This window comes from Colias eurytheme, chromosome 5 (genome assembly GCF_061535395.1).
Source record: "Colias eurytheme isolate Ceu_HAF_F1 chromosome 5, ilColEury1 Martin Lab GWU primary, whole genome shotgun sequence".
NCBI lineage: Eukaryota > Metazoa > Arthropoda > Insecta > Lepidoptera > Pieridae > Colias > Colias eurytheme.
Window position 1 is genome coordinate 8,729,652 of NC_142984.1, and position 13,192 is coordinate 8,742,843.

Genomic DNA, 13,192 nt, shown 5'->3' on the forward strand with positions numbered 1-13,192 from the left:
TGAAGAGGATTCGATACAGGAGTTGCAGGTAATGAACATTCCGGCGAAGGCGGATCGGGAGCCACTTGAGCTTCTTACGAAAATGAGAAACGTGGTCATATTTACGGAGACCGTAAACAAACCGAATACAATAGTTCTGAAGTCGCTCAAGTTTATCCAATTGCTCAGATGTTAAGTCTAGAAAGCAAGCATCAGCGTAGTCAAGAATAGGAAGGAGAAGGGACTGTGCTAACATAATTTGGTCGGTATGGGTAAAAAGTTACGGAGGCGTCGTAAGGAGTTAGATGCAGCGTATAATTTACGACTGATATGCTGGAGATGCTGCGACCAAGAAAGCGTTTGGTCCATAATTACACCTAAATTCTTTACTTGATTGCTGAAAGGAATACCCTCGCACCCAATTTTAACACTCGGCAGAATTCCCCAGTCAATCTCTGATATAAGATACTGACTTCCAACAACAATCACTTGGCTTTTGGAAGGATTAATCTTAAGTCCAAATTCATCGCACCATTTTACTATTGTTGCAAGTTCAGCGTTAATAGTGTTAATAGAATCGGGTAGATTACTAGGTGTAGAGTGAAGGTAGATCTGTACGTCGTCAGCAAACATATGGTAGAGAGAAGTTATACGAGAGGAGAGATTATTTATGAAAATGGCGAATAGGAGAGGTGATAAGACGCCACCCTGAGGTACACCAGCGGGGACAGCACACCAAGAAGAATGTTTACCATCCAACAAGATACGCTGCCGCCGATCACCCAGGTAATTTTGAAACCATTCGAGTACTGTAGGGGAGAAGTTAATTAGGCGTAACAAACCCAGTAAAATATCATGATTAACAGTGTTGAATGCGTTACTAAAGTCGAGAAGACACAATATGGTGAGTTGTTTATTGTCCATAGCTGAACGGATGTCATCTGTGACCTTAACGAGAGCAGTAGTCGTGCTATGACCAGGACGGAAACCGGATTGAAAAGGAGAAAGTATGCTATGAGTGTTTAAGTATGAACTTAATTGAGCATGGATGATGCGTTCGAGGACCTTGGAAAGGAAAGGTAAAATAGAGATAGGACGGAAATCGGAAAAACAGTTTGGATTAGATTTTTTAGGGAGAGGAATAACCTGAGCATCTTTCCAAGCATTTGGAAATTTGCCGGAGGTAAGTGAGAAATTAAGGATATGGGTAATGACAGGAGCAATAATATCAAGGATAGGAAGGATCATATTACGACTTACAAGGTCAGCACCGACTGCGTTCGAAGATATGGACAATATCGTCTTCTTAACTTCCGCTACAGTGCATCGTTTAAAATAGAACGGGGGAAAAAAAGGAGCTGAAGTGGTAGAAAGAGAATTAAGTGTCTGTTGTATAGTAGAAACATTAAGGTTAGATGATGATGAAAAATGAGCGTTTAAAGCGTCAATATTAAAGTTATTAAGTGAACAAGCGTGAGATGATTTACCAACTCCTAAGGATTTTAGAAACTTCCATATTGAAGAGGGGTCGCCGTTCTCGACCGAGTTATGGATATGGCGTCTTTGTGCATCTCTACACAGTATGTTGCAACGATTACGGATGTTCCTATATTTTTCACGCACTTGATCCGTTTTTGCTGTCTTCATTTTAGCCTTTGCACGATTTTTCCTATTCATAAAAGATTTGATTTCAGGTGAGAGCCAGGGCGCAGGCGTATGTTTCTTTTTGACAAGTTTAAGGGGTGCATGTTTGTCATATAGCGCAGTGACTAAATGGTTAAAAGTACTTACTTTTAAGTCGATGGATTCTGCATTTATAACAGTCTCCCAGTCAGTGTCGTGTGCATCAGCCAAAAGGAACTCATTATCCATACCGGCAAAATTACGAAGCAGTACAGAGGAAGGTTTAAATTTGGGAGGACGGAGTTTATAGGATACGTAAATAAGATCGTGAAAGGAAAAAGCATCAGCAGAGCACTGACCGTGCTTGGATACGGAATTGGGAGAGGAAACAATTATAAGATCAAGAAGGGAAGGGGAACATCCGGGGAAGAAGTGGGTTGGGTTAAGAGGAAGTGTGTGAAGATTGTGAGAGTGAAGGAGAGACAGTAGTTTTCTACTTCGGTTATCACCTTTCCGTAAACACGTGTTGAAATCACCCATGAAGATAAGGTGGCTGTAAAGTGGGGACAATTCATCAAGAAGGATTTCTAAGGAGGAAAAATAGTTAATTGTTAGGGAAGGACTATAGAAGACTCCGAGAAGGATTTTTGAATTAGAAAGTAGGATTTCTATAAGGAGATGCTCGGTACCGTTATTGGATGAAGGTTGAGGGGAACAGCGTATAATATTATAGGAGATATGAGAACGAAGATAAATTGCCACACCACCCCCACCTTTACCAATGCGATCGTTACGGATAAGGTGAAAGCCAGGAAGGAGATAGTTTTGGGAAGGGAGTGTAGGTTTAAGCCATGACTCGGATACTAGGATAGCATGGATGTTTCTTGATACAAACGATGCAAGCATTTCTGGGAAGTGAGCCGGAATGCTCTGAGCATTAATATGGACAGCATTAAAGTTTTTATGTGAATCACTAAATAGAGAAGAAAGAGTAAGGTCGAGAGGAGGGGAAGAAGCACTATGAAAACTATTCTCATCACTATCTGTTGAATCTAAAGAGCACGAAAGACTATCTAAAAACTCGGTGTTTAGGTCTGACATAATTAAAACAATGTATACTTAAATAAGAAGATAATAATATATAAAGATAAATAAATATCTAAAAACAAATATATATATATATATAACTAGTCAGGTCATAAGTTCTGTCATTAAGTTCGATTTTCAAATTTTGAATGGTTACCGCAATTTTTTTTTTCACGTTCGATTTTTGAATATTTTACGCGCTTAAAAACAAAATATTTTATTAGTATAACGTATTTGTTACAATGGAGTGGACACAAAAAGAAGACAGAGTCGCTGTTCTCGCTCTGCATCGTTGTGGTTACGCGCCAAGAGAAATTTTTAGTTTGCTTAAAAATTTACAAATAACACAGAGATTTGTTTATCGCACTATAAAACGATTTAAGGAAGATTCAAGAGTGGAAGATAGAAAGAGAAGTGGTCGTCCTCGTACGGTTAGGACAACGGCAGTGATAAATGCAGTAAAGGCGCGAATAAGAAGAAATCCGGTCCGAAATCAAAAACAGTTGGCACTGCAAATGGGCCTTAGCAGAACTACAGTTAAACGGGTGTTGAATGAGGACCTAGGATTACGGGCTTATCGTAGAAAAACATCGCATCTTCTTAACGCACGTTTAAAGAAGTTAAGACTGGACAGATGTCGCGCTTTGATTAAACGATACGCGGGAAACAAGCACCGTGAAATCCTGTTTTCAGACGAAAAAATTTTTACAGTGGAAGAGTGCTGCAACAAACAGAATATCAAAGTGTATGCCCACAGTAGTGAAGAAGCGGGTCAACGTGTACCTCGAGTCCAACGCGGCCGTTACCCCTCATCAGTGATGGTTTGGCTGGTAGTGTCTTATATAGGCCTAACAGAGGTGTTTTTCTGTGAAAAAGGTGTGAAAACAAGTGCCAATGTGTACCAAAATACAGTCCTGACAAACCTTGTAAAACCTCTTTCTCAGACCATGTTTAAAAATCAGCACTGGGTATTCCAGCAGGACTCTGCACCTGCCCACAAAGCTAAGAGCACCCAAAATTGGCTGGCCGCCCATCAGATTGACTTCATTCGTCACGAAGAGTGGCCATCATCTAGCCCAGACCTGAATCCTCTGGATTATAAAATTTGGCAACATTTAGACGAGAGAGCCTGCGCTAAACCCCACCCAAATTTGGAGTCTCTCAAAGCATCTATTATTAAAGCAGCTGCTGAAATAAACATGGACACAGTGCGTGCTGCGATAGACGACTGGCCGCGAAGGTTAAAAGCTTGTATCGCAAACCATGGAAGCCATTTCGAATAATTTTTATACCTAATTATTAAGTAATATGTAAGCTTGATTTTCACATATAAAACAATAAATATATAAAAGTAACTTTTTATTTATTTAATAAAACATATGTGACAAAACTTATGACCAGACTAGGTATATATATATATATATATATATATATATATATATATATATATATATATATAGGTATGTATAGTTAATAAGTGTATTTAATATAATAAAAATTAATTTAATTTAATCGATACTTCATGACCGTACTCTCCGGACTAAATTACAATACAATTTTTAAGTAATTCAAGAATACTACGAAATAGAGATAAAAACAAAACAAAATTAAAAATAGAAACGCAAAATTAATAATACGAAAAAATATTATGCACATAACATCCCCAAACAGGATTACGTGAGAATTACAAATATAACAATTTTACTATGGCAATAATTTTGGCTGACGTAAACGTAGACATGACAGATGACAGCTCACACTTGACAGATAAAATTGAGTTTCAACAATATGTAGGTAAACAAAATAGTTATGACGGTAATACGATAACAATTGAGTAAAATAAAAATATAAAATCTGAAGGTAACTGGAAATAAATAATAATACAGTTTTATGTTACATTTACATAGAAAAACATCGATGGAATGTTTATGTCACGGCTAAAGGTAGGTGAGAACATAAACTTAAGATTAGCCGGCTAAACTTAGGTTTATTTTCGACGAGGTGTTAATGTTAGTTTGTTCTATCTTTAGCCGGCTAAACTTAAGTGTAACCGCAGGCCCGTGGCTAAAAATGTCGGGGTGGGTAGATTTGGTTAGCGCCGGGCCGGTGGAGGGCTTGAGGGGCCCGCACAGTGCCAGAAAACACTCGCCCTGTTCCTTACATGTATTATAGTAACCAAATCTACCCACCCCGACTCAGGGCAGAAAGCTGGTGGCTAGGTTAGGTTAGGTTAGAACTCTTAAGACCCGCACGAGCCGAGCGAGCGCAGCGAGCGTGCTGCGGCAGCAGCCGGCGAAGTGCCAGAAAACACTCGCCCTGTTCCTTACATGTATTATAGTAACCAAATCTACCCACCCTGACATTTTTAGCCACGGGCCTGCGGTTACACTTAAGTTTAGCCGGCTAAAGATAGAACAAACTAACATTAACACCTCGTCGAAAATAAACCTAAGTTTAGCCGGCTAATCTTAAGTTTATGTTCTCACCTACCTTTAGCCGTAACATTTATACTCGCTAACTAAATACGAACATTAGTACATAGTTTAGAATAAAGTCGTTGTCGCTGTCCCTATGTATGCTGACATCTTAAAAACTACGCCACGGATTTTGAAACTTATATTTTATAGTGGAATGATTAAAATAGTGGAATGATTAAAGAGAAGGGTCTTAGTATATAACATGTTAAGTTTAACACCACAGAATTTCTAACAAAGAATAGGGCTGTAAGCTAGTACATAATAAAATATAGTGAGTGTTTGACGCGTCGACTACTTGCCTTTCACCACTCTCTTGGAGCGAGCAACTACTTTGGGATCTTTTGAAGAATTACTTGTAGGAGCGGCAGTACCTGGATTAGGTTTCTCTGATGGGGCAGCAGCGATAGCCTTTAAGTCAGCCAAATCCTCAATGCGATGCCGAACACCACCCGAGCCAATCACGAAGATATTACCATCTCTAGTCCAACATTTAGAGACACCGAACTGACTCCGAGCGGCCATAAAGATATCATGCCTATTCTTTGTTAGAAATTCTGATAAGGTGATTCCCGTGCCTTTCAAATTGGTTTTAGATGACCAGATCTGTTCCTTATTCGAGATGTCACGGACTTTAATAAGAATAGGCCTAGGCTTATTGTCTTTGGAGATTCCCAATCTGTGGCATTGAGTTATACTGTCCGCAGACAGATTGCAGTTCTTCAAATGCTGAGTGACTATGTTTAGTGCGGTGGTGGTAGGGTTTTCATCCTTGCATTCTTGGACACCATGCAGTAGTAGAATCTTCCTCCGCTTCCTCATCTCAAGATTGTCATAAAGCTTAAAAAGACAGTCCATCTGAGTTTGCAAGCACTGTAAAGATGTGATGACAAACGAGCGAAAAGCGCTAAAATCAGATGCTAGCCGAGATGGAGGACTAGCTAAGGTTGAGGTTGTCGAGGTCTTCTGCAGGTCTTGCTGGAACTCTGTCATCTTCTTATTGAACATGTCTGACATCTGCGCCATGGACTCCCTTAGTGATAACAATTCCATTTTCTAAGTTGTAATAAAGTTGACAGCCAATCCAAACAGTGCCAAACAAAAGGTTTGTTATTCAAGAATTACTAGTATAATTATAGAATATGCAATGGAATATATTCCGGTGAGTACGTAGGTGTTTTATAGCATTATTTACTATAAAATCAGATTTAAATTAATAATTTACTTTAGAGCAAAAATAAACGCGTGTTGTACTTTTGACACCTACCCTCGAAAAAAAAAAAAAAAAAAAAAAAAAAAAAATTTACTATAACTGAATTGTTTTCAAAATTTTGTTATATTTTAGCCAATTAAGTTTCAATATTTGTACGTTATACGAATCTGCACAATCTAATATTGTTGGGATTTTTGTTATTCCTAAATCTGAATTCATCTAAAGTTATATAGTAATATTTATCAGATATTTGTATATTTATTTTGCCAGCATTAGCTACTTACTAATATCATAATTTTCTAACTTTAAAAGGGTCTCATTACTTATCACAACTCTTTCTTTCTTTCAACTCTTCTTCACTCTTACTCTTACTATCTATTGATTTAATTACAAATAAAATTATGTATACTTAAGTATTATAAAATAATACATTCATATGAAAGAAGAAGAATGCAAAATAAAACTATTGTTTCCATATATTTTCATAGTAAAAATCTTACAAAGGTACCAAAACAATCGATCTAATACATAATAAATTAATAACTAACTAAATATACTAAAGGAAATACAACACATATTTCAGATACAACTCGCCAACCCAGACCGGACGAAGAGAACGGCAGACATTACTACTTCGTGACGCACGATGAGATGATGGCAGATATCGCTGCTAACGAGTATCTTGAATACGGTAAGTTTTTAAAAGGAAACTAAATATTTTAACTACAGATGTGCTCTAACTGTCACTTTGGAAATTTATTTATAAATTTTGTACTATCTACACGTGTTACTAGTATTGAGTCTGTACCAAATTTCCTATAAATCCGAGTGTTTGTAAGACCTGTCCAATATTGGGATATGACACAGGCTCGTACACGCACTTAATGACAGACGTTTACTCTCGTCAGCGGCTCTCCTATGACTGACGAAGTGCGCACGAGACAGTGATTGTATGTGTGGGTATAAGCGCATACATTACACTGTTCAATGAAACATAAACGATGCAGCCATTATAACGCACGTGTCCACACCTTAAATATACAGAAGAAAATCTAAAATTTAACTACTAAAATACTCCATTCCAGGCACGCACGAGGACGCAATGTACGGCACGAAGCTAGAAACAATCCGCCGCATCCACTCGGAGCGTCGTATCGCGATACTGGACGTGGAGCCGCAAGCGCTCAAGATCCTGCGCACGGCTGAGTTCGCGCCGTACGTCGTGTTCATAGCTGCACCGCCGCTTAATAACGTGGCCGATGTGAGTGTAATATTATCTCTAAACTAGATTATCTCTAAACGAAGACGCAATGTACGGCACGAAGCTAGAAACAATCCGTCGTATCCACTCGGAGCGTTCAAGATCCTGCTAAAATAGATTTCCGCACGCGGCTTAACCCGCTATTCCATTAAAATCGGAAATTATTCCAGAAAAATAATCCTAATCCTGGGCCAAAATTAAGAATTAATTTAGCCGATTTTTCAATAACATAATCGGCCCTTAATGTATTTACTTGTAGAGTATGTACCAAGTTTTATTGTAATCTTACTGCTCGTAAACTTTCGAATTTATAATATTAGTAATTTTTATCTTAAAACTATTTATGTAAAGTTTCAAAATAACATTTGTGGTCATTACAAGGTGCCTACATGCAATAACAAAAAAATTATAACCCATGTCTATTTCACTCATCGCTAATCACAATTCAAGATAATCACATAGGCTCATTATTTATTGAGCCTTGTGTGTTCTGCTCTAGCAGACTCGTTCTGCAGGAACTTTTATTTTCTAGGTTCACCATTTATGTTTAAGCCAATGCTAATGCCAAATTATATATTCCCTTATATATCAGATATTTATTTATTTTTAAATATTACTTTCTCCAATTTCAGTACGACGGATCCCTAGAAGTCCTGGTCCGTGAATCGGAACAACTCCGTCGCACATACGGGCACTACTTCGACCTAAACGTCGTCAACAATGACATAGACGATACACTGGCTTCACTAGAAGCAGCCCTAGCGAGGCTTAGGGCTTCGCCCCAGTGGGTGCCCGTCGCTTGGGTGTATTGACATACTGATTGCATGCTGTAAAATTACTCTGATTGCATGTAGTAATGTGAGTGACATGAAATTACTATGAAATGGTCAGATTCAGGACAGTTCACTTTTTAAGCTATTGCATAGCTTCTATCGCGGGCCTTGAGCGCGGAGACCGAATCGAGAAATTCCGTAACGAAAAACCTCACGCTCCCCACTCCGACGGGCGCGGAGGTGTGGCTTGAAGGCATAGCATGCAATAGCTTTACCGCGGCAGTCCCCGAATGACACACGTCTTTTTTAGGTTTTGGGTCGGTTTTGAGTAGCCATTTTTATGGATACAGACAGAATTGTCAGTTTTGTGACAGTTAAAGAACTGTATAGATTGCTTGCTACTCTATTTAAAAGTGAGGGCAATAAAATACGCTTGCCAAGTTCGAACCAGCGTAAACTGAACTTAACTCTACTTTTGGTGAAGTTCGGTTCAGTTTTTAGTGTTTTTGGTCACTTTTGGATGGACACTTTTATTTACATAAGCTTTAGTATACTGACACACTCATGTAAGTCTTACTTGAAGTGAATTTTTTGGGACTTCGCAGCATTTTGGGATAGTTATCAATATTTGTACCCCGATAGGCACCCGACTATATAATATTATTTGTATAATATGAACAATATTACAGACTTTAATATGAGTGATTCTGTCCCGAATCTGCACTATTACTGCCAATTTGATCATAAGCATCAAATTTTCTACGGCACTAGCGAAAAAAAAACAACAAAAAATACTTAAGAATTTGTGTCTAATAAAATATTATAACGATATGGTATTCACTGTAGAGTTTTTAGAACATACAAAACTCAGTGCCGTAGTTCATTTGATGTAAAATTGTTGAAATGGACTCAATAAAATATTCTTATTTATATTTATTTTAGGGTACGTTAATACATACCAAAGACCTTCGGGACTTCTAAATTATTGTTTTTGTTGATTCCATTTTAACAATTAATATAAAAATTAATACTTAACTTGAATATGCTCAAACTTAGATACTTCGATCCCAAGAAGGTTATATTATAATATAATAAGAGCACGTATCATTTTGGAACACTTTTCTTGGACAACAGTTAAGGCCACGTTAACAATGAACGTTTTGCGGATGTAGTTTTACTACACACATAATTTTTGTGTTTTTTTTTAACAAAATATACCCAAATGGGCAAAATATTAGCAAAATAGACGGTTATAAGTTGGATTATGGGTTCCAGTTATATTTAAATATTGAAATAAGTTATTTTATAATTAATAGTTTGTTACACTTCGTTGGACAAGGTCTTAATGTAATTTGGCACTAGTTAAAAAGGTTCATCGCAGTTTTTGTTATAAAATCTCGGTTCTATAATTTTTCCAATTTACGATTAACGTTAACACTTAATAAAGAAATAGTAAATATTGATTAATTACATTATTGTTTCTATCTGTTGTATTTTGAAACAAATCTGTTGGAATATAAACTGCGTTGAAAAACTTAAAAGATGCGAGTCAAAGGATATGGTTATTATTTATTGATAAGTTAATTAATTTTGTGATAAATCGATCTTAATCACGAATTATTAGAAACTAATATTAGTACTATTAATTAAACACGTAGCGACGAAACGTTCAAAAGACATAAAGAGTTATTTTAGTATAATGTATCGGTTCGCTTCTTCAATAAGTGGTTGTTATGTTTAAGATGTTTTATGAAGTTATTTGAGGGCTGTCTCTAAATGAAAATAATGCATAATAATTCAAAAAAATCCAGAAAAAACGTTTCTATACACAGAAAGCACAGTAAAATATACCAAATACACAAAATTTTATGCAAATGCAAGCTTTTTCACAAGAATAGTAAGATAGCCCAATATATTTATATATTTTTTCGCATCCACGCTCATAATTGTGCCAAATATCACACGCGATGCAAAAAAATAACGCAATTTTTAAACATTTTAAATGAAACTCGTTAAACATGACTTTTAGAACAATGTACATAATATACATTAGTAGGTTATTTATTAAAATAATGGAAACAAAATCTTTTAGAGAGTAGCGGGATGTTTACTTCGAAAATTTAATATAAGTATATCCTATTATAAATAATGTTGCAGTGATGTTTTTCAACTACAATGAGTATCGACAACAAATTTACAACTATTTTTTAGGGCAATCTAACATTGATGGTTTATTTAAAAACTATATTTTTTTGTTTAGTATACATTATACTCCTTAATTTATGTACGACTTTGTACGCAAAGAATTTATTAGCAAAAAATATAAAAAAAAAATCAAGAAAAATGTACTGCCACAAAACCACCAAAATAATGAAAACGACGAGATCCTAGTTGAAAAACATCGTATTATTAAATATATCACAATTTTAGAGTACTACAGGGTTGCAAGAAACGGATATAGAAATTCTTGAATTGTTCTATTTTATTATATTTTAAGTACAACTATGAAATCATTATTTATCTGTATCAATTTGTTTGTAAATTATGTTATATCTTTATGCATAATATAAAAAATATAAATAGCGTCAAAATTATTATTTATTTACCAATCGGTAGTCGTTTGTAAATTTTGTTATTTTCACTCTTGCACTAATGCATTCCTGTAAACATTATATTATTAACTTGTAGTAGAATTTTAATCTACAACTCTCACTATTTCACTATTTTGTATGTTAAGTGTAATTAAGAATAGGTAGTTTATAAAAATTATTTTTTATTTTTCTCTCGGTCTATCTCTTTAAAACAAATATAATTTAATTTTCATGGATTTTAAAATAAATGCAATTTATTATTTGTTACCTATTCTTAATGAATTCGACTATAAAAAAAAACAGATACAATCTTATATTTGTTTTAACGTTATTATTTATTTTATTTATCTTAAACGTTATTGTAAGGGAAATCTATAGACAATTATGTAGCTAAAATAATCATAAATAAAAGATATTGAATTTAAAGTTTAAGGTATAGTGAGATGCGATGAATGTTGGTCAATATATTATCATAATATAAATTTTGTTTCATACTTAGCGTTGCTATATTTGAAATTATTTTATTTATTATCATTGTATAGCATAAGCACATACCTTTACGCTGTTGAAAATTTATTTATAATATAGTAAAATAATATTACACATCAGGTTGTTTTTGAATAGATTACTTCTATATAGATCTTTATTGTAACATTTAGCGAAACGTGTTAAAATCAATGATGCCATTGTTTATTGTAATTATTTAATAAATTTTACATAATATTATACTTTAGATAAAATAATTGCAAATGCAAAGCATGATTTTTTATTACAGAGTTAAGTAGACTAATGAATTGAGTCACAGACTACAATTAGTATTTTTTTGAAGTCATTTTAATTTAGTTTATTTTGCTCCTCTGTGGTGAAAGACGAAGATCAACTTTAGATATTATAATGAAAAGTATTTGTGTGTTATAAACATCGCCCACCAAGAACATTCCATCGCTTTTTTAGTTATTTATACTATGTTTCCTTATTTTCTTGTTATTTTAAATTTTATTTAGTTAATCATGAGTTTCATTTCTTATATTGTTATTTTTGTTCGTTTATTATTTATAACGTTATGTTACTTTATTATACAACGCCATAATTTTCCTACCCAAAGAATGAATGTGAGTAGAAATCGTTTAAAATATACGATAAATTAAATAAAAATCAGAACGAAATTAAAGTCGCAATAAATGTAATAGTTACCTATTAATTTTAACATAATTTTTATGTAATAAAATTGTGAAATCAGAGCAAATTTAACATGACTTAGTGTTATTTTAATTTTGTTCTGATTCTATTGCATGCAATAATGGAAGTATGAATTGTAACGATGATAATAGGTTTTTTCAATAACAACTAATGACGACTGAAGTAAAATCTTATTATAACTGTTAAAATTTAATAAATCGCACAAAATATTTATGGTGTTTTAATTTTCCCACCCTTTTTTAGATGTAGCAGATGGTTATGAAACGGATGGTAAAGATTATGAAGGATAAAATATATTATTATTGCAATAAATACCGTAATACTAGGTACGAGTGTGCCTACAGATGTGCCCCTAGTGTAGCCTAAATAAAATGCCATTTAATGGCAGATAATAAAGCGACAGATAAATAATTATAGACAGAACTTAATAATAGCCACACGACTGCACTTAAAACATTTAGTAATGAACAATAAATTATTTTCAAGACAAAAAAGGGAAACTTGATACTATTCAATAACTTGCTTTCTATAGATAAATTATATTAGAAGATGTTCGGACTAGACTAGATATTATAATGATCGAAATCCATAGCAATGCAATATAAATTAATAGTGAAGACGTATCTATCTCATTTCAACAAGATTCAACGTTTTAAAATGGTACATGATATGTATGTACTATGTACATAATAGAATATTTATTAATAAATTTAAATAAATATATTATCACAAAAGTTTTGTCATTCAAAACCTTTTCTATATGCATTGAGCAGTTTAGGAGCAGATCCCTTTGTAGGTAAGAATAAGTAATATCCGCCGTCTTTATATTGCGACGACTGGCGACGACTACATGCAGTGATTATGACATCATATTTTTTCTAATAGACTCATCTTATCTAACAATATGAAGCATAATATCTGCTAATTTTCTCTAGCTTCATTCCAAACTAAGTGCTACTTGAAACTACAAACTAGCTACTTGAAAGCGCTTG

The 13,192-nt window shown here is 34.5% G+C and overlaps 1 protein-coding gene across 4 annotated transcripts in view; it reads left to right on the forward strand.

The window, feature by feature from the left end:
• The window catches only part of CASK (peripheral plasma membrane protein CASK), a 155,349-nt gene extending 146,201 nt beyond the window's left edge, over positions 1–9,148 (forward strand). For all 4 annotated transcript variants that reach the window (XM_090102046.1, XM_090102047.1, XM_090102048.1 and 1 more), the window contains 3 exons: positions 6,959–7,066; positions 7,461–7,636; positions 8,269–9,148. In XM_090102046.1, coding sequence (XP_089958172.1) covers positions 6,959–7,066; positions 7,461–7,636; positions 8,269–8,448 — 464 coding nt within the window. In that variant the 3' untranslated portion in view covers positions 8,449–9,148. The remainder of the gene's footprint in view (positions 1–6,958; positions 7,067–7,460; positions 7,637–8,268) is intronic.
• Positions 9,149–13,192: the final 4,044 nt, after the last annotated feature.